Source organism: Martes martes (genome assembly GCF_963455335.1).
Source record: "Martes martes genome assembly, chromosome: 17".
Lineage (NCBI taxonomy): Eukaryota > Metazoa > Chordata > Mammalia > Carnivora > Mustelidae > Martes > Martes martes.
Window position 1 is genome coordinate 56934182 of NC_137905.1, and position 19350 is coordinate 56953531.

General features: G+C 58.5%; 2 protein-coding genes across 8 annotated transcripts; both read right to left on the bottom strand.

The window, feature by feature from the left end:
• Window positions 1-148: 148 nt before the first annotated feature.
• LOC308359049 (troponin I, cardiac muscle) lies at window positions 149-10278 on the bottom strand. 7 transcript variants are annotated; one of them, XM_080829683.1, is made up of 17 exons: window positions 10204-10278; window positions 10014-10102; window positions 9606-9748; window positions 9146-9239; window positions 7667-7824; window positions 7207-7389; window positions 6922-7047; window positions 6695-6817; window positions 6403-6532; window positions 5688-5802; window positions 3066-3078; window positions 2834-2920; window positions 2369-2410; window positions 1942-2073; window positions 1469-1558; window positions 807-983; window positions 149-304 (listed from the first exon to the last, which is right to left on the bottom strand). In XM_080829683.1, exons 2-17 carry the CDS (start codon window positions 10096-10098, stop codon window positions 221-223), a joined length of 1782 nt encoding a protein of 593 aa, XP_080685809.1. In that variant the 5' UTR covers window positions 10099-10102; window positions 10204-10278; the 3' UTR covers window positions 149-220. The 7 variants fall into 7 exon arrangements, with proteins under 7 accessions (XP_080685809.1, XP_080685808.1, XP_080685813.1 ...); XM_080829682.1 differs by having other exon boundaries at window positions 2363-2410; XM_080829685.1 differs by lacking the exons at window positions 149-304; window positions 807-983; window positions 1469-1558; ... (2 more) ...; window positions 2834-2920; window positions 3066-3078 and adding exons at window positions 4523-5368; window positions 5453-5527.
• Window positions 10279-13694: 3416 nt separating this feature from the next.
• SYT5 (synaptotagmin 5) lies at window positions 13695-18988 on the bottom strand (the record flags this gene model as incomplete). The annotated part of the gene is made up of 8 exons (XM_080828799.1): window positions 13695-14295; window positions 14936-15069; window positions 15342-15459; window positions 15721-15888; window positions 16235-16402; window positions 16516-16635; window positions 18202-18374; window positions 18910-18988. The coding sequence occupies 8 exons, from the start codon at window positions 18986-18988 to the stop codon at window positions 14095-14097; spliced, it is 1161 nt and encodes a 386-aa protein (XP_080684925.1). The 3' UTR covers window positions 13695-14094.
• Window positions 18989-19350: the final 362 nt, after the last annotated feature.

Consider the following 19350-nt stretch of genomic DNA (forward strand, 5'->3'; position numbering starts at 1 on the left):
TGAGCCTTGGTCCGGGCCTCTCCGGACACCCCGAGAATCCCCCGTTCTGCAGCCCAGCTCCGCTCCTGCGCTGTGGTGCGGCTCTGGGGGGCCTCCCCTCCGTCTTCTCGCCCGCCTCACACCTCACCCCGCAGGCAGCAGACAGGCAGCCGCTACTAGCCTTGAGAGCAACTTTATTACTCCGGGACGCCCCCAGGGCTGGGGCAGGGGGCAGGCGGTCTCAGCCTTCGAACTTTTTCTTGCGGCCCTCCATGCCGCTCAGCGCGTCGATGTTCTTCCGCCAGTCTCCCACCTCCCGGTTCTCCTGGGGGAATGCGGTCAAGGGTTAGGGTCTCCCGCTGGTCGACAGTCGCTCAAATATCCCCCGCCCACCCTGCAGCCTGCCGGGCCACGGTGTTTCGGAGGTCCGCCTGGGGATCTGGTTCTGAACATTTCTCGTCCCCTCAGGCAATCCCATCAAATTTGCCCCCACGAACACCCCGTCCTCCTCACGCACTGCGGGCCTCCGGGCTCATCTTCCCCTTTTGGCACCCCCCCCCCCCGCCCCTGCACTGCTTTTCTCTCTCACGGACATCCCGACTCCTTGCTACTTCCTTCCTCCCTAACACACTTCCTGGCTTTCCTCTCCCAGCTCCTGTCTTCCTCTCGCCCTTCTAGCCCCTCCTAGAGGGGTGCCAGAGGACCCTCTACCAGATTCTTCTCCCCATAACTCCAAGTGGCATCTGCCCTGAGCTGAGGCCCTAGGACTGTTGTCCCCCGCATCCTCTCCCCCGAGCACCCCCTTTCCTGGCCGGAGCCACACTCACCTTCTCTGTGTCCTCCTTCTTCACCTGCTTGAGGTGGGCCCGTAGGTCTAAGGTCTCCTTAGCCCTGGTGCCCAGCAGGGCCTGCATCATGGCATCTGCGGAGATCCTCACCCTCCGCAGGGTGGGCCGCTTAAATTTGCCCCGAAGGTCAAAGATCTTCTGGGTCAGATCTGCGATCTGGGGGCAGCGATATGGGGAAGAGGAAACCGCCCCCCATCTACCTCCCCCAGCCCCATGCGTCCACTCTACACTTCCCTCCTCTCTCTCCAAGCCTAAGGAGGCTCAGCTCCCACTGCCTTCGGGGAAAAATCCACGGGCCCCATCAGTAACTGGAAGTCCTCCCCGATCTGCCCCGTCTCCTCTCGGCAAGGCACTGACACATCCCGGTCCAGCTGCAGGCGTCCCACGATTCCCAACCCACGCCTGAGCTCACGCATCAACCCCTGATGCTCCAGCTCCACGGCTCTCCCATCTCCTGGCTTCTGCGGGCTGTCCCCTCCGCCTGGACCAGCCCTCCTAGCCACTCGACACTCATCCTTCTGCCCCGCCCCTTCCAGGCCCCCAGAGCTGTCCTGGGTTTCCTGGTGTCTGCAACAAGCAGCTGCGAGGGGGAAGACACGAGACCCTACCCCGAAGAGACCAAGACTGCCCAGGACCCCCACCTCCGCGATGTTCTTGGTGACTTTCGCCTCCACGTCGTATCTCTCTTCATCTACTTTGTCCACGCGGGCGTGGAGTTGTCGGCACAAGTCCTGGTCAAGGAATTGTGGTATATGGGGGGGGGTGCCCAACTCCTGAGTCCAAGGGAGGAGGGGTTTGGGGTCTGGAGATCTGGTCCTGGAGGTGCAGTTTGAAGCGGACTCTGGGGCAGCTCGAAGAAAGGGTGCTAGGAGCCAGGAGTCCTGAGAATCTGACAGAATTGGAGCTGGAGAAATCAACCTCTGGATTTTGAGACCATAGGCAGCCGCAGGCCACATTTCTAAACTCCTGAGGATAGGGACTGGGAGGCTGGACCCCAAGGTCCCCAGCAGAAGTGGAGCCTAGTGACTAGACCCATGAGCCCCAAGGATGAGAAAGCGGACGTTAGGAACCTCGGATCCGCAGCTGGGCAGGGGTCCCTGATGAGAGCCGGTACCTGCAGCTCCGCGAAGCCCAGCCCGGCCAACTCCAGGGGCTGGCACCGCGTGCTCAGAGCGCGCGCCTTCTCTCCACGCCGCTCCTCCGCCTCCCGCTCCAGCTCTTGCTTCGCAATCTGCAGCATCAGGGTCTGCGGAGGGAGGAAGGCCAGGGACCGCAGCCCACGCGGGACAGCGGATGAGGGCCGCGCCGCACCCGGGAAGCCGCCCTGGCCAGGACAGCCCTCTCTCTAGGCCCAGGACCGGTCAGCTGTCCCGCAGGGCCACCCCCCTTCAAGGTCGGGTCCCTCGTTCCAAGGCTTCGCCCCGGTAGCGGGGCTGCCCGCCGCGAGCCCCGCTCACTAGCCATTGAAGGGCCCGCCCCTACGCCCCCAACCCTCAAGCACCCTGAGGACACCTAGGCGCCCGCTCCAGGCCCACCGGCACCTTCAGCTGCAGCTTCCTCGAGGCGGAGATCTTGGACTTTTTCTGCCGGAGTGGAACGGAGCCAGAACAGTGAGGGCGGGAAACGGAAGACGGACGGTGGGCGGGGGGCCTCACAGCCACTCCCTCACACCTGGTCCCGCTTTGGGCCTGCCTCCAACTCCGGCCGAATCTACGGGAAGCCACGCCCCTCGCCCCACCCACCAATCGTGACCCCTGATCTGTTAGGCACTGCCCTCTTCACCCTAAGCATCGCAGTTCCCACGGACAACGGGACTCCGCCCACAGGCAGGTCTCACCAATCCGAGCCCTCCCTCTGCAAAACCCCGCCCTTAAAGGGCGGCTTGTTCCCAGGCTCCGCCCACGAGCAAAGCCCCGCCCCGTCTAAGGCTCTGGTCCCGCCCTCATGCCTAGGCGCCGCCCACCTCTGCAGACTAGGAACCCCGACCCGCACAACCCCCTCCTCACCTTGGCGTGCGGCTCCGTGGCGTACGCGCGGTAGTTGGCAGAAGACCGGCGTCGGATCGGGGCTGGAGCTGGGGGCGGGCACCCCGCCTGGGGTTGGGGGAGCGGGGCCGCGTCACCGTCGGTCCCCCGCTTCCCCCTCCACGCCGTCTCCTGGGGTTGCAGCCTCCCGCCCCAGGCCCCACCCTGCTGCGTCCTCCCCTGCCGGTCGCCCCTCGCCTGTGCCCGCTCTCACCGCATCGCCGCTCCTGGAGGGAGAGACCGGCAGAAGGGATTAATGGTGGGCCTGTGTCCCCTCCAGTCTAAGAGACCCCAGAGGGAGGCCTACCAGCTCCTCCGTCCTAGGACCCTAGGCGCCCTGATTCCCAAACTCTTCCCCCCTGCAGACACCCAGGGATCCTGTCCCCAGCTCCCTTCTCGGGCCCCGTGTCCAGCCTTGCAGTCTCACCTCCCACCGCATCGGGCCTCGGGGAGTCCCAGTTACCAAGCTGCACTCACTCGTCCGCCATGCCAAGACTCAGGCCAGGGGTTGCAGGAGGCACAGAAGGGGCAAGGGGTGCTTGGAGGGTCAGTGAGGGCACGCACGGGGTGACCTTGAAGGCCCCAGGGACTTCGTGCTCGTCTGGGCTGCTCAAGCTTCACTGAGGACACTGAGATAAGGGGCGTGGACCGAGACTAAATATACTGCTGCCACCTCCTCCCCCTGCCCAGGATGCGAGATAACCAGGCGCGTGAGGGGTGGGGTGGGCTGCCGTCCAGCTGGATCACCCTTCCACCTTGGCGGCCTGGGAGCTCAGACCCAGGAGTCCAGACCCCCAGCCTCTTCTCCCTCTCTCAGACCCAGGACCAGACCCCCAGCCTCTCCTCCCTCAGACCCAGGAGTGCAGACCCCCAGGCCCCTCCTCCCTCAGACACAGAAGACCAAGCCCCCAGCCCCTCCTCCCTCAGACCAGGAGTCCAGACCCCAGGCCCCTCCTCCCTCAGACCCAGGAGTCCAGGCCCCCAGACCCCTCCTCCCTCAGACCCAGGAGTGCAGACCCCAGCCCCCTCCTCCCTCAGACCCAGAAGACCAAGCCCCCAGCCCCTCCTCCCTCAGACCAGGAGTCCAGACCCCAGGCCCCTCCTCCCTCAGACCCAGGAGTCCAGGCCCCCAGGTCCCTCCTCCCTCAGACCCAGGAGTCCACACCCCCCAGGCCCCTCCTCCCTCAGACCCAGGAGTGCAGACCCCCAGCCCCCTCCTCCCTCAGACCCAGGAGTCCAGGCCCCCAGCCCCCTCCTCCCTCAGACCCAGGAGGCCAGGCCCCCAGCCTCTCTTCCCTCAGACCCAGGAGTGCAGACCCAGGAGTCTAGGCCCCCAGGCCCCTCCTCCCTCAGACCCAGGAGTGCAGACCCCCAGCCCCCTCCTCCCTCAGACCCAGGAGTGCAGACCCCCAGCCCCCTCCTCCCTCAGACCCAGAAGGCCAGGCCCCCAGGCCCCTCCTCCCTCAGACCCAGGAGTCCAGGCCCCCAGCCTCTCCTCCCTCAGACCCAGGAGTGCAGACCCCCAGCCTCTTCTCCCTCCCTCAGACCCAGGAGTCCAGACCCCCAGCCCCCTCCTCCCTCAGACCCAGGAGTCTGAGCCTCATCCCCACATTGGACTGCAATATTCCTAAGAGCCATGGTGTTTCTGTATCCCAAACCTGTTAGCCACTCAATAAAATTTGGTGATTTATTTGAAGATCCAGGTATGGCCCAGACTCTCTGGCCACAACAGCAAGGAGAAATCCACCTCTGGTTCAGTAGGAGCTAGGTCTCTCCCGACCACTCTAGCTCACCCCGTCTCCCAGTCCAGGAGACAAGACTGAAGACCGGAAAGACACATGGGCACACGAAGAAGAGGATCCCCCTCTCTTCACTGGGCCCCTGGGGGTGTTGAACAGCCCTGGAGAGCAATTCCCCCATCCCCAGTTAAAACAGGACCTCGGGGAACAAGGAGACCACACAGAGGGCCTGAGACTCAGGGCCCATCTCTGTAGGCGGAGTCTCAAGAGTGGAACGTGTAACTCTGAAAGAACAATCTAGAATTATAGGAACAGAACACAGAATCCCAGGACGGTCATTTGAAATGCCAGCAACACCTCTGGAGCTGATAGAGACCGCTGAGAACAGAACTGAGTGTTCTAGAGGCGGGCCCGAATTCCAGGACCCGACTTTACAAGTCAGAGATGGGGACAGGGGTCAGACTCTCTGGTTGTGGGGTCTGACTCTGTGGGTAGAGCCGGAGACTCTGGGGGCCGCTTGAGGGGCTCAGGGGGTGGGGTCCCGCCTTCCAGAGCCTGGCTCAGGTCCTCAAGGGGCGGGGTTGGGACGTCAGGAGGCGGAGTCATGGAGTCCGCGGCGGAGTCGGTGCCGCAAGCGGAGTCTGGGGCCTTGTGGAAGCGCGCGAAGGTCTCCGAGGGCCTGGCCTGCGGCAGTGGGGTGAACCCAGCTGCCCGAGCGAGCTCCCCGACCCGGCTGGCAAACCCCTGCAGCTGCTCCTGCCGCAGGTCCACTAGGTATCTGAAACCAGGGAGGGGGCCGTTAGGGGTCCTGGCTTCCAGCCCTCAGCCTGGACGCTCCCTGCCCAGCCCTCCGCTGGCTCACCGCGCTAATTCCACCACCAGGCGTCCTCCGGGGGCCACGGTGGCCCCCAGATCTGGGCTAAGAAGATGCACCATCCTGCGCAGAGGGAAGGGAGGGCCGAGGCTGAGACTTCCAGGTCCTGAGGGAGGAGTGGGGCTGGGGGATCTGACACTGATTAAGGAGGGGCTGGGCGCCAGGATTCCTGGGTGTGAGGAGGAGGAGCTGGGGGAGCGAAGTCTGGGAACCTCTCCCTTACCCACAGGCCACATAGAGAAGCTGGAACCGTTCCTTGTAGCAGCTTTTATGGTGAAGGGTCTGGGCAGAGCCCAGAGGCAGGAAGTGCACAGTGAAGACTTCCGGGGCAGGAGCAGCTGGGGAAGAACCGGCAGAGTCAGGCCGACCCACAGAGCCTGGAGAAAATACCCCTTGCCTGTCCTGAAGCCCTTCCTCATTCTTTCTCGTAGATGGATTCCTGGAAAATTCTGGGAAGGGCAGCCCGGCAAGCAGCCCCATTTTACAGACTAGGCTGCTAAGACCCAAGAGAGGGAAAGAGTGAGTGGCCCATGGCCATACAGGACATCCAGACACCGAGGAAGAGCCAGATGGGGGAATGGTTACAAGGAGGCATGACCGGAATGGGGGGGGGGGGCTCCAAAGGTGAGCTGGGACCCAGCACCTTGCTAGAATGCTCTGTCTTTTAGACTTCTGCAGGTAGGATTAGAATACTACTGTTGGAATTCAGAATGATAACATGGTGTCAGGATTTAGGAAAGAGAGAAATAGAAAGAAAAAGACAATGTCAGGAACAGGAGGTCACTTGTTCAGACACTGGAAACCATATCGGTACGCGCTCGGACATGAAATACCTGAATCCCGGGATGGGGGTCCGGGCTCCGCTCTTACCCGGAGGATGGTGTGCCCACTTTACCACCCAACTCCCATTTCAGGGGGGTGAGCTGACGCGGACGTACCGCGCTCTGGGCTTCCATCCCGGTCCTGGTGCACCTGCTCGGGGCTTCCCTGGGCGGTTCTCGGGCGCCCCCAGGCGGCCACCTCTCGGAACAGCTCTGTCACGTTGTGCTGCGTGATCTCACCGGCGGTCTGGGGAGAGAAGACGCACAGCCCTCCCCCCGGTGACAAGGCAAGGCCTAGAGGACCCCACCCCTCCCCCGAATGCCCAGCGCTAGCTTGGATTTCCGGACCGGGTTGAGAAAGCACAGAACGGCGGAACGTCCCCCAGCCCCAGCACCTCCGGCCACACACCTTGACTGGCTGTCCGTTGCTGGTCCGCAGGAGGCTGTCATCATCTGCTTCGATGCCAAAGGCCACGAATGGCCCCGTGGCGATGTCCCCCCAATACCCGCGCGCTGCGACACGCTCTCCGTGCTGGGGAAGCAGGGAGAAAAGAGGCCGATGAGGTCAACGTTGGAGACCCCATTTCCTGTGTCCCCGAAAAGAAGGACTGGCCAGGGTAGGGAGTGGACACGCACATGACTCAGGAGGCGACCTGACGCAAGGGTCCGGTTTGGCACGTGGTAGGCGCTGGAGTCTCTGAGCTCAAAGGCCACGCCAGTGTCCCTCCAACGCCGGAACTCGCGAGTGTGGATGACTCGGGCCTGAGTAGGAGGACGAACAAACAGAGGTCGAAGCAAATCTGGTATATGGGGCCGCGGCCCCTCCTCCCTCGGACCCAGGAGTCCCGGCCCCCAGCCTCTCAGCCCCACCTCCCGCACATCCAGAAATGGGGCCTCCAGCCCCCTTCCCAGGCCCCTCACCCCGCGGTCGTGCAGCTTCATGTGCAAGTCCCAGTCGCTGACACCGCGCCGGGCGTCGTAACGGGAGCCCAGGTAGTGGCGCAGCCTGGAGTCCCAGAGGCGGCTCATGGGGAAGGCCTCGGGCCCCTTCTCCCCGCCGGCCCAGAAGCGGAACACAGCCTCCAGGGCATCGCGCTCGCGGAACTGCACGGCCGGCACGCGTGGGGAGAGAGCGAGGGAGAGGGGGCTGCAGGGAGAGCCGTTTCTCCCGCTCTACCCTCCCTCCCGCGCCCGGGCGTGGGAACCATTCTCCCATTTCTCAGATGAAGAAACTGCAGTTCAGCGAGTAGAAACCACCCCCAAGTCACATCCCACACTGGGAGCTGGGGAGCTAGGGCTCGAACTCCATCAAGGAAAACCCTTTGGGGCTGCCCATTTCCATTCTCCGGGTGGCCATCCGGATGCTGGGCGGTGACGGCACCTTGAGGGCGCCCAGGCTGAGCCAGGGCAGCTCCTCCGCCAGGCGGTCGGGCTCCGGGACCAGGTGCACCAGGCGCTTGGCCTGGGTGCGCACGAAGGCGGCCACCTGGGGACGCAGCAGCGCGTTCCCCCACACCTCCAGGAAGGTCTCGCTCCTCTCTGGGGGGGGAGGGGAGAGAGGGGCGGATTAGTGGGGGACGCAGAGGAGGGAAGCCAGACACTGGACCCGTGTGGGTGACGCATACCCTCTTTATAGTAATCTTATGATGTCACAGTCGTGTGAGCATAAGGGACACTGGCCAACTCCTCATCCACCCCTCAAACACGAAGAATAACTTAAACCTAATCTAGGCGTCCTTCTAGTCTTCCCCACCCTGCAGATGAGCCCAAACCTGAATTTCATGTTCAAATTTTCCTTGCCTTAAAAAAGAAAAAGTTATATATAGATCGGGGTGGAAATGGAGATTTATGCATGCTAAAATAGTACAGTGTTAAATTGTTCCGTTTTAATCAGGAATCTTACAAGAGAACTATATACCTGTAGTTGTGTGAACATATACATCTGTATCAATGAATCTCTATCAATATGTAAATTGTTTCATTTAGTGGTTTGAGAATCTTAAAGTAATTTAAAGACAGAGAACCATATACCCTTAGTTAGATAGATCTAGTTCCTTCAGAGGCTTTTACAAAGTGCACTGTGAAGTGTGTGCAGTGTATCCTGAGTGCTCTGGGCTATTAAGGAAAAACTACCATCCATAATCGTATTAATAATAATCAGCACTAAGAGGTACTGAGTCTATAGCATGAGCCAGGAGCTGTGTGGTTTTTGTTTTTGTTTTTGTTTTTGTTTCTAATTGAACCCTCGCAAGCACTCTATGGGAAAGGAACTTTTAGGATCTCCATTTTATCAATGTAGAAACAATGTAGGCCCAGCAAGCGGCAGATACTAGCCCCAGGTCTCTCAGCAGGCAGAGCCAGAATTTGACAGACTGTCTCAGCCCAGACTCTCTTCAAGGTGCTAAGCCAAAGTGATTGTCACTGAGAAGTCGTCATCCCTGCCTCCCTGCCCAGATCCTCCTCTTCCTTCCAGGGCTGCTTCCTCAAGGCACACCCTCTGGGATTTGTGCCTCTAACTGAGGACACTCGGGCCCGTGGGGAGGCTCTGCGAAGGACTGAGCTCAGCTCTGCCACACCTTCCCCACATCTGGGAGACTCGCTACCTCTTCAGAAGTCCTTTGATCTCCTTTGGCCCTCTCCCGTGTCAGGAGATTTGGAATGCTTACCCTGTGTCATGCACTGGGCTGAGAATTTATGTGGATTTTCCCCTGGAATTCTCTCAGTGCCTCTAGGAGGTGGTATATTTTTGCACAGGAGGGAACAATGACCAGGACGTTTAACCGTACCATCGAAATGCCAGAACCCCTGCGGGCACAGGGAAGAGGCTGGGGGCCAGAATATCCGGCGCTTTGCAACTCACCTTGCAACCCCATCTTCTCGGGTTCCTCCAAAGCTAGGCTGAAGATCAGTATGTGTCGAGCCACAGCTTCCAGATTATTCTCTAGCACATAGAACTGGAAAGACAGAGCAAAATGATTCTGAGATCGGTGTCCCTGGCTCCCAGGAGACCCAGGAATGGAAGACCTCAGCTTCCTCCTCCCACAGGGTCCAGGCATTATGTACACTGGCCTCCTTCCTTCAAACACGGGAGTTTGGGCACCCAGAACCCTCCTCCCCACCATTCCTCAGGACACCCAGTCTTTAGGCTCTCCGTCCCCTTTGAACCCCAAAGTCCACAACCCAGGAATTTGAGTCCCCAGCTTCTACCTCCCTCGGACCTAGCAGTCCAGGCCTCCAGTTCCCTTCTCCTTCAAGGACTCAGGAAACTGGGCTCTCACCTTCATCCTCCTCCCTCCAACGACCCCAGAATCCCAGCTCACGTGTAACCTCCTGCGAGGCCAGAGCGCCGCCCGGGCCAGGGTCCGAAGCAGGTGCCGCCCATCCACGGAGCCCAGCAGCAGTACATCTAGCTCGGGGGTCCCGTGCTCTGCATCGCCCCGCAAGTCTGAGTCCACAGGAGGACCTGGCAAGATGGCACAGGCTGGGGTCTGTGGCCTGGAGAGCGCCCCCTGCAGCCTCCCCGCAACGATGGACTACAACTCCCAGCAAGACTCGCACTCCTGGCGCAGGTTCCTAAGGGAGCTGTGCCTCTAAGCATTCTGGGAATCGTAGTCCGCAGAGGCCACTTGGGCGGCCCAGTGAGGGGCGGCTCCACCGTTGGAGTCTCGGAGAACGTTAGCGCGCCGCCTGCCAGGGTGGGTCAGATGCGGTCCTGGGTGGGGACTCACTCTCAGCCTGCAGGTCCAGCGCCGGGGACAGGCCCCACCAGGACACGGAGCCGAAGCCTGCGCCCGAGCCTGCCGGTGTGGTCATCGCCCTGCAGAACAGACGTCCTGGGAGTCCCCAACCACCGTCTCTGCGTCGCCCACCCTTGCCCCTCTCACCGCCCCTCTCCTCCTCCCTGGGACACTCCCTCACCTCTATCTTTCCAAAGACTCCGGGACGCCCCCTCCCTCCCTGCTCGGTGCTGCGCCGCTGTCCTACACCCACTACACATAAACTGCCCAGAGCCCCCTTCCTTTTCGACCAGTCAGCCAATGGGAGTACGCGGGTTGGCACCGGCGCGGTAGACTGACCAATAGAAGAGAGCGGGACCTGCCTGCTACGAACTTTTGGCCAATGGGAGCGCTCGCGGGAGTGGAGGGCGTGAGGACGCGGTTGTCATGACGACAGCGTTGGAGAAGAAGGGGCGGGGCTGGGGTGTCGAGGGCGGGGCCTGGGACTATCCACTTTTCTGGGATGGGGAAGTCTGGGTCGACTCAAATTGACCTAGAAAGGAACAGAATCTGAATTAATTCAAATTAAAGTGACCTCGCCTAGACCTCTGGGTCCCCTTCCCCCCTCACACCATGGTTCTACCACCCAGGCGGGAAAGGCAGCGAAGGGCTGGGCCTAGCTAACACTGGCCCCTGGTTGTTCAAGTGTCGGTAATCTCGCGACCTGGTTGTTATGCACAGTCATTACTAAAAATTAAATTGTTTTACTAATTACTAAAATTAAATTCAAAATAAATGCATTACATTAAAATAAAGGTAATATACACTCAAAACTCATCACTTCTTATTTTACTATACTTTCCTGTTGTTGATGGTCTTAAGGCTTTTTACATCAATTGTTGTACCCAAATGAAGGAAATAATATTTTAACGCAATAGTTTAAAAAGTCAAACTGGCACACTATGACCACTGACTGTCTATTTTTTTAAATAAAATTTTATGAGACCCAGGGCCAGGATTATGGTGAAGCAGAGCGGTCCAAGTGCAGGGTCAGACGCCGTCTTTAAAATTCTTATATTTTATGCGTCATGGTTCTCTCTTTTTGTGTGTGCTAATTTTGATTCTTATTGTATTAAAATACTATTTTATCTTGATGACTGGTGGTTTCGTTTGTCATCAGCTTCGCCTTAAATTTTGGGACCTTCATCCTGACCCTGGGAAATACTATATTACTATATGAGAGTAAACTAATAGGTATCTCCTCTCGACTCCATATTCGGTGATCACATTGGTGGCTTGAAATCAGCCACATTGTGAGTACTTACACCATGGAAATAGGCAGACTACACAGCAGGGCTCCAGAAAGTGGGTGAGGGCACATTCATGGGAGGCGCACCCAGTCCTCTCCGGCCTCTTCGTCTGAACTCTCTGCGTTGTCCCCTCTGCTCCTCCGCCCTCACCCCCCACCTCCCGCCACTGCCCCTGGAAATGTCCAAGTCCAGCAGGGGGATCTCCTGCCTTCCCAACAGAATGGCCACTGCAATCTACACCCTGTGACTCCCATCACTTCATATTCAGACCAGATGGCAGGATCCTGGAGAATGCGGCTTTTGGTGTCTGATAAGCCTGGCTTTCTGTCTTGCCTTCGCCTGCTGGCTGAGAGACCTCGACCAGGTGACTTAACCTGTCTTCGAGGTCTATAAGGGCAGGGACTTGAGTGAACATCTCCTCCAGCTATGCAACCTGAGATGAGTCGGTCACCCTTTCTGGGCCTCGGTTTTCAGCTCTGTAAATTGGGAAATTGGAAATAGTAACGTGCGGCTGGCAGTGAGTGGTGTGATGGACTGAAGGGGTCCATCCCCCTTCTGAGGACAGCTGTGGGCACTGGGGAGCGAAGCTGAGGTTTCGGCACAGCCTGCAGGACTCACTGGCCTCCTGGCTCTCTTGAGAACACACCAAGTCTGCAACTTAGGGTGCCTTCTGCCCGGAACTCTCTACCCTTTCATCTTTGCTTATTTTTATTGTAGTAAAATACACACAACATAAAGTTTAATGACATTTGCTACATTGACAATGTTGGGCAGCCATCACCACTGTCTAGTTCCAGAACTTTCTTGTCATTCCCTATACTCATTAATCAGTCACTCCCAATTTCTCTCTCTCTCCCTAGTCTTGCAAACCACAGATCTGCTTTTTTTCCCTCTATGGATTTGCCTATTCTGTATATTTCGCACAGATGAAATCATACAATATGTGGCCTTTTGCATCTGGCTTCTTTCACTTACAATCATGCTTTCAAGGTTCATCATGTTGTAGCATGAATCCGTATAAACTTTCCTTTTTAAGGCCGAATAATATTCCATTGTGTTTCCTGCTCATCTTAGACAGCCTCGTTCCTTCTTGTCCTTCAAAGCACAGCTCAACATCACCTCTTTAAGAAAGCTGTCCCTGACTGCCCTTTCTAAATGATCTCAGCCCTCACTAGCTTACTGCCCAGTATGGACCACCGTTTGCAATGATTTTATTCTTCTCATTTGTCTGCTCTCTTGTTGAGACACAGAATCAGGGACCCCAATGTCATCATCTAACTCAGAACAGAGTTCAATCCCAGGAATTATAGACGGATTTCCTGGCTGTATGATCCTGGGCAGGTCATGTTACTTCTCAGCACAGTTTCCTTATTTGTCAACTGGGAATAACGATCATGTCTATTTCATGGGGTGGTTGTGAGGATCATCGTTAGCAGGAGCAGCGGAAATAGTAATAATAGTAATACCTCATGATGTTTTCATAAAAATGTCCCCTCACTCACTCACATAGGAGAAATTAACGGATCCCCTTGAAGAAATTTGTTAAATCACATAGACATTACAATTGGTGTAACTGATCAGATTTCCCTTTTCCCACTGGCTACCAGGAAGCTCAGTGCAAGTTAATGCTCTGCCCTTTCTTTAGTACATGGGGGAACCTTTTGCCTCATTTTTCACTTAACCTCCAGATCAGAGAGCTCTCTTGCCAAATTTCAAAGACCTTTGTCTACGACCTGAAATCCTGTCTGGAATGAGAGGAGGGAGGAGCAATGAAATTATCGTCTTTCCTAGACACAGATTAGGAGACAGAATCTGTTGAAGGAAGGAAGAGGTGCAACCATTGGCTTTTCCCTGTGTAACTCTGTCCTTTCTCCCAGTCTCTGGGGATCTCATTCCTAGACTCTACATATCTACTTTGTTTCTGCAATGAGAGTAAGTCGCTTGGGGGAAATTCTGGATCTGCATCAACTTGGGGTTCCAGCATCCAACAGAAGCTACCACCCTGAAGACCTCAGGGAAAGTAGAATGGATGAATGATGGAAGAAAGAAGGGAGGGGAGGGAAATATGGGTATGAAAATCTATGGAAGTCACAGATGCAGGAGCAGATTAAACTCATGAGCAAGTAAGTGATTCTCATGGACTCTTCACAGCAAACATACAGGAGGTACTGTTCCGAGCACAATATTTTCAGAAGAAAAAACCCAGGTTCGGAGGGGTGTGTGAACAAAAAAGTGAACACGTGGATGGGGGTGGGTGGGCCAGTTTCCCTCAGTGTATACCCAGGGTGGGCAGCCCTATCCTTGCCCTTGGGTGATCCCTCCCTCTTGCTCCCCACCCCCACCCTGCCCACCCCCACCAGTAAGCACTAGGTCAGGTCACCAAAGTTGCTGAGTATTTATTTGGTCCCAGGAGTGGTGCAGGAATCCAACTAGGGACAGGAGCAGGTGATCCTGTGCAGGAAGAGGGGTGCTGGGAGCCAAGGGGGAAGAAGGCAGGGTCACTGATTGTCAAAGCAGAGAGTGGGAGCGGGGCTTGGAGGAGGCCACATTGCTCCCCTCCCCCAGGGGTCCCTGGGGCTTCTGGGTGTGTGCTTGGTGGGAGAGCCGGCAAGTCACCATGATTGGCATAATGGGGGATGGGAAGGCAGGAATGGGAAGGGGTGGGGTGGGGTGGGGGTGGTTAGGGGTCAGAGAAAGCTTAAAGGTGGGGCTGGGTGTGGTTTTGGCCAGGAGTCTGAGGTCAGGGGCCGAGTCCAGGCTTGGCAAGGGGCTTGAAGTGGGGATCAGGGGGCAGGCAGTGGCCTCACTCGGTCAGGGGGCCGCAGCGAGTGCCACTGGGCAATGGGCCGCCGGGGGTTGGCCAGCATGTCTGCCCAGTGCCGCAGGCCAGCTCCCCCCACCGCTGCCCCGACAGCCACCCTCCCAATGGCCTCATTCTTGCCCAGCTTGTCATAGTCCAGCACGGTCAGCTCCACCTGGACCTTCTGGAGACAAGAAGAGCAGGGGAAGAGAGACAGGAGTGTTGGAGAAGGAGGCAAGGCGCGGAGGGGATCGAGTATCATTGCCAAAGAGACCCTCTCCCTAGCAACCAGAGGTCTAGGGGGACTTGTTAGCACCCTGCTAAGGCCTCTCAGGGGACTCCAGCGGTGCCGGGGGTGGGAGCGCACAGAGGGGAGAGTCTCTGTTAGCGGGGTGCCCTGGAGTCTTTCTTCCTCCGCGATCCGATTTCAAAGGAGGTGAACCCTCAGGACCCGTTGGCAAGGGATTGTTAGGGGCCTCCTTAGGGACTAGCCTCCTAAGCAGGGCAAACCCTCAGGACTCTGAAATGGGAGGAGGGGTCAGGCCTGAGTCCTGGCTGGGCCCTCTTCCTTAAGAGTTGTGGGGAAATCTTTCCCGTAGTACCCACAGCTCCTGAGCGGGACAGCCCGGGTCTTGCTTGGGGGCGGGGCGCCCGGGTCCTCACAAGAGGAAACTGACTTTGGCAACACAACCTCAGGGCCCCAGGACCTGGCTTCGACTGGCTGCGATGGGTTCTTCCTCCCCCTAGCAACAGGGGCTTTTAAGGGCCTGGGACCCTGGGGGGAGGGCTGCTCTGACGGGGGCTTTGGGTAGGCCCGCGCTCACCTGCACCTGGTCACAGGGCACCTCGAAACTGAAGGCCTCGTTGTAGTAGGGGTTCAGAGTGTTCTTCTTGATGGTCGTTTTCTTCTTCCGCACCTTTTTGCCGCCCTGCAGCAGGTGGACCTTGACGTACGGATCTGCGCGGAGAAAGGAGTCTCAGAGGCCCCGACCGGCCAGGGCAGGCTCACGTTGAGGAGGATACAGGCGGCGCTTCTTCGGAACAGCACAGAGACCCTCTGTGCACCCCTCAGGGCTCTCTCCGCGTCCACAGCAAACCCACACCCTCCCGGGCAGTCCGGGCCCCTCGCCGCCGGGGACGCTCGGGACCCAGAAACCGCGAGAAGCTTTGCCTCCCTCTCCAGCCTCCCCCTCCAGCCCCGGCCACGCCATCTGCTTGCTCCCCACACACCTGAGAGTCCTCCCACGTCCATCTTCTTCAGGTTCTTAGCCTCCAGGACGATGACCGTGAGCTTCCCGGCCGTGGGCACGTAGCGGAGGGAGAAGCAGATGTCGCCGAGTTTCTCCTGCTGGAAGACGGAGAGGGACCCCCCGCCAGAGCCCCAGCTTCACAGCCGTTCCCTCTCGGGCCTTTCCTCCCCACCCGCCGCCTTAGAGCGTAGTGGTCCGGGGACGACCACAGCGGCGCACCCCGAGGGCGAGAGCCGCCGGGACGAGCCCTCCGCCGCCGTGGGAAGGCTGGAGCCCTGAGGGGCCAAGAGGCCTGTGATCTGATTGGTCCGGGCGCGCGGTGGGCGGGCCCAGCTGGGGGCGTGGCCACGCATGCTCACCTCCTCCCGCGGAGCAGCCTGCAGCTCGCGCCAGGCCAGCACTGGCCGCCCCAGGTCCACGGAGCTCATGGGGACCCGCACCTCCCCAATGGCATCGTTGCGGGAGAAGCGATCAAAGTCGTACACCGCCATGACCAGTACCCTGCCCCCCAGCTCCACGTAGGGGACCTAGATGAGGGGGCCACAGGGAAGAGAGCACAAGGTGGACAGTCGGACGTCAGAGAGACGGGAAGTGCGGCACAGCACATCCAGGTAGAAGGCGACGACTCGGGCAGCAAGGTCCAAGGGAACAGCTGTGCGGAGGTCTCTGGAACCCAAATGGCACAAAGCAACAGCCCAGAGGTCAGCAGCGCCCCACGGGCACAATCCAGGGTCCAGTGTGATAGTCCCCAGAGCTGGAAGCGGCTACCTGAGCTGTGGTCTGGCTCCAGAAAAAGCTGAAGGGGTCGCTCCCCAGTGTTCCAGGGACGGGAGGCAGGTTACCAAGCCTGGGGCACAGAGGCCAGGAGCTCACCTTGAAGGCAAAGTTCTCCCCAAAGTGTGGGTTCAGCGTCTGCCGATGCACCTTGGTCTCGTACCGCCTCCGCTTGTCTGGCAGCAGGTAGACCCGCACGTAGGGGTCGGAGGAGCCCCCCAGGTCCAAGGCTGCCAATCCCTCAGCTTGCACGATGCCCACCAGCAGCTGAAAGGTGATAAGGGGCCTCTAGTCTTAGCTTCCGTCTTGGAGCCTCCTCTAAAAAGGGGCCAGAACCCTCGGACCCTCCCCTCCACACCACCCCCCTCCTCCGCACCCACCTGGCCGCTCTGGAAATCATAATCCAGTGAGTACTGCAGTCGTCCGAGCTCATGCTTCTCGGCCACCTGCGACCCTGGCCCCGATGGCGCCGGCTCCAGCTCCTCCACTTCTGGCTGCACCTTTGGGGGCCAGGAGCAAGGGCTGGTGAACTCTTCCCCTGGCCCAGAAGCCAAGGGAGACTCACTGATCCCTGAGCACTTGCTGGCTAAGCAGAGTCAGAGTTGGACTAGTGATGTCTGCCACAGGCAGGCACGAGTCATAATAACAGAGATGCAGTATTTAGTCAAAATTTGATTAATGATGTCTGCTATGGGGGAGAACAGACATGGTGACACATACGCAGTGTGCTTGTCATGCCTAGACTAGAAAAGCAGGTGCTGATAGCACCTTGTTGCCTACAAGAAGGATGCAGAAGATTTATTTCACATGCAAATGGGGGTACTGGGGTTGTTGTCCAAACTGACGTGTTGACTAGTGTTCTCACCACAGGAAAACATGGAGGAGGAGGAGGTGTCTTTACCCTGTATTTGCCATTCTAAGCTAGAATAAGAGTTCTCCTTAACCTAAGTCAGCCATTTTCAAAATTCAACTCGAATCAGAATTCCCCTGAGAACTGTGGTAAAATGCCCTCACTTCAGATTGATTCGGTAAGTCTGGGGCAAGACCCAGAATTCGCGTTTCCACAAGAACCTGAGGTGAGTCTGACGCAGGTGGTCTTTGGACGTCGCTGGCTTGAGGGACAGGGATGGAGGCTGGGCACCAGGACCCTAAATGTCCTGCCTTATGGGTGATCGTGACAACAGCTATTTGTTGACAAGGGAGGAGAGGAAATACTAGTTACAGACCACACACTTGAGGCTCAGAGAGGGGTAGTGAATTCCCCCAGGTCACAGAGCTGGGGAGTGGTTCCTCTGGGTTGGGAACCTGGGACCTCCTTGCTCCCGGGTGAGCACCGTTCCACTATGCACTCAGACCTTGACACCCATAAGCTGTCATCTTCCACTCCGGTGGCCTCTTCGAACTCATGTTTCTTTCATTCTCTTGGGGCTGCCACACCAGCCTCCTCCCTGGCCTCCTTGCCCCAAATCTGTCCTCCACATGGGTTCCAGAGGATTCATTCTAACACCCATGTGACCCTATTCCTCGGCTGCACATGACTCTTCTATGGTTCCCAATTGCCCTCATGACATGGGTACCACTGAGCTCCTCAGACACCCACTCTGGAGAGCAGCCTATTTGCCATCTATGCCCCAGCTATTGTGAAATGCCTCAGGGTCTGGATTCCAGACCTTGAGCTACAATGTCCTCCTCTCTGTCCTGGGCGAACTCTGAGTGTTCCTTGGGTCTCGGCACAGAAGATATATCTACTGGGAATCATCCTTGGACTGTCCGGGCTATCAGGTGGTTTCTCTGCACCCACATACGCTCTGGGAGCCCCCGTCATGGGGTACATACCACCCTGTGTTGTGAATGTCTGTGTGAGGGTCTGACTTCCCCACCAGAGCGGTTCTCAGGAACAGGGACTCAATCCGGCCTATCTCCAGATCCCCAGGGTCCAGGTCAGGGCTCAACACCCACAGAGATGAGCCAGTAAGGTGGGCATGGGAGGGGAGAAAGCGGGGACTGAGGCTGCTGGGCCAACGGTGCAGGACGGGGCAGGGCCGAGGGGCTGGGCCAGGCCACACCTTGTCTATGTAACTCCGGCCCAGCTCCTTCACTTCCTGAAGGTGGACCTGGGCTTGGGCCTGGCTCTTCTTGCCCAACCGCCTCCGACAACGCTTCCGGCAGACACAGAAACAGCAGCCGAACACGAGGAGGCCTGAGACCAGAACGATTGCGGCCAGGGCCCAGGGGGGTACTGCAGAGGACGTGGAGACAACACTCATTGAGGCCCCAGGAAGCAAGCCGGCTGATTCAGTCCGAATCGCGCGGAAGCGGGAATCCGGCCTTGTCTTCCCTCCGGCCACGTCCACTCCGTTTTGTCGCCCGTTCTCCTTCCCCCCGCTCGCGCCTATAACGGGATCTGACGCCCTGTTCTAGCCTGACACCATCCAGACTGTCTCGCCTGTTAATTCCACCTCCCCTTCCACCCCCATTTCTGCTCAACCCCTGACGGGTGTAGAAGTCATGCCCCTCCCCCGGCCTCAGTTTCCCTGTCTTTAAAAGAAGACAGAGGTGGACCTTCCAATCACGGCCCCAAGAGCCCACTCCATTCCACACTCTCGGATCTGGTTCTCGGTTTCCTGTCAACCTGTTCCGTTTCCATTTCACTTCCGGTCAAGCCCAGGATTCCGACTGCGGTGCCACCCAGATTTCCCCGCCCACCCGCCGAGTACACCTGTCCAGACCCCGCCCCTGGGAATCCCTCCGCCCTGGCCCCGAGGCTCGCTCACCCGGGGCAGGGCCGATGCGACTCGAGTCAGGAGGCGCGTCGGGCGCTGGAGGCCCTGGGGTTGGAGGCTCCGAGAACATGACGGCAGGGTCTTACGGTCCTTTCTGCGGAGACACCCAAGAGCCCTAGCCCCCCACGCCCACCCCGTGCAGTCACTGAAGCCTCCAAACAACGAAGAACTCCAATTCCCATCGGCACCCTGGGCGGCCGACCGCACAGGACACAGCCAGCAGCCGCGAGGCATGCTGGGGGTTGTAGTGTCAGCCTCCCCACGATGGAGGACGCGCGCCAGGAGTGTGTTCCAGGACCTACTAGGTCCATCCCACAGGGACGCCCCCGCCCTCCGAGGCCCCGCAGGAATCCCTCCGACTTCTACCCTCCCCGTGCCCGTCCCCGCGGGCCTGAACCGGAAATGGGCCAATGCGGGCGTGGGAACCGGGGC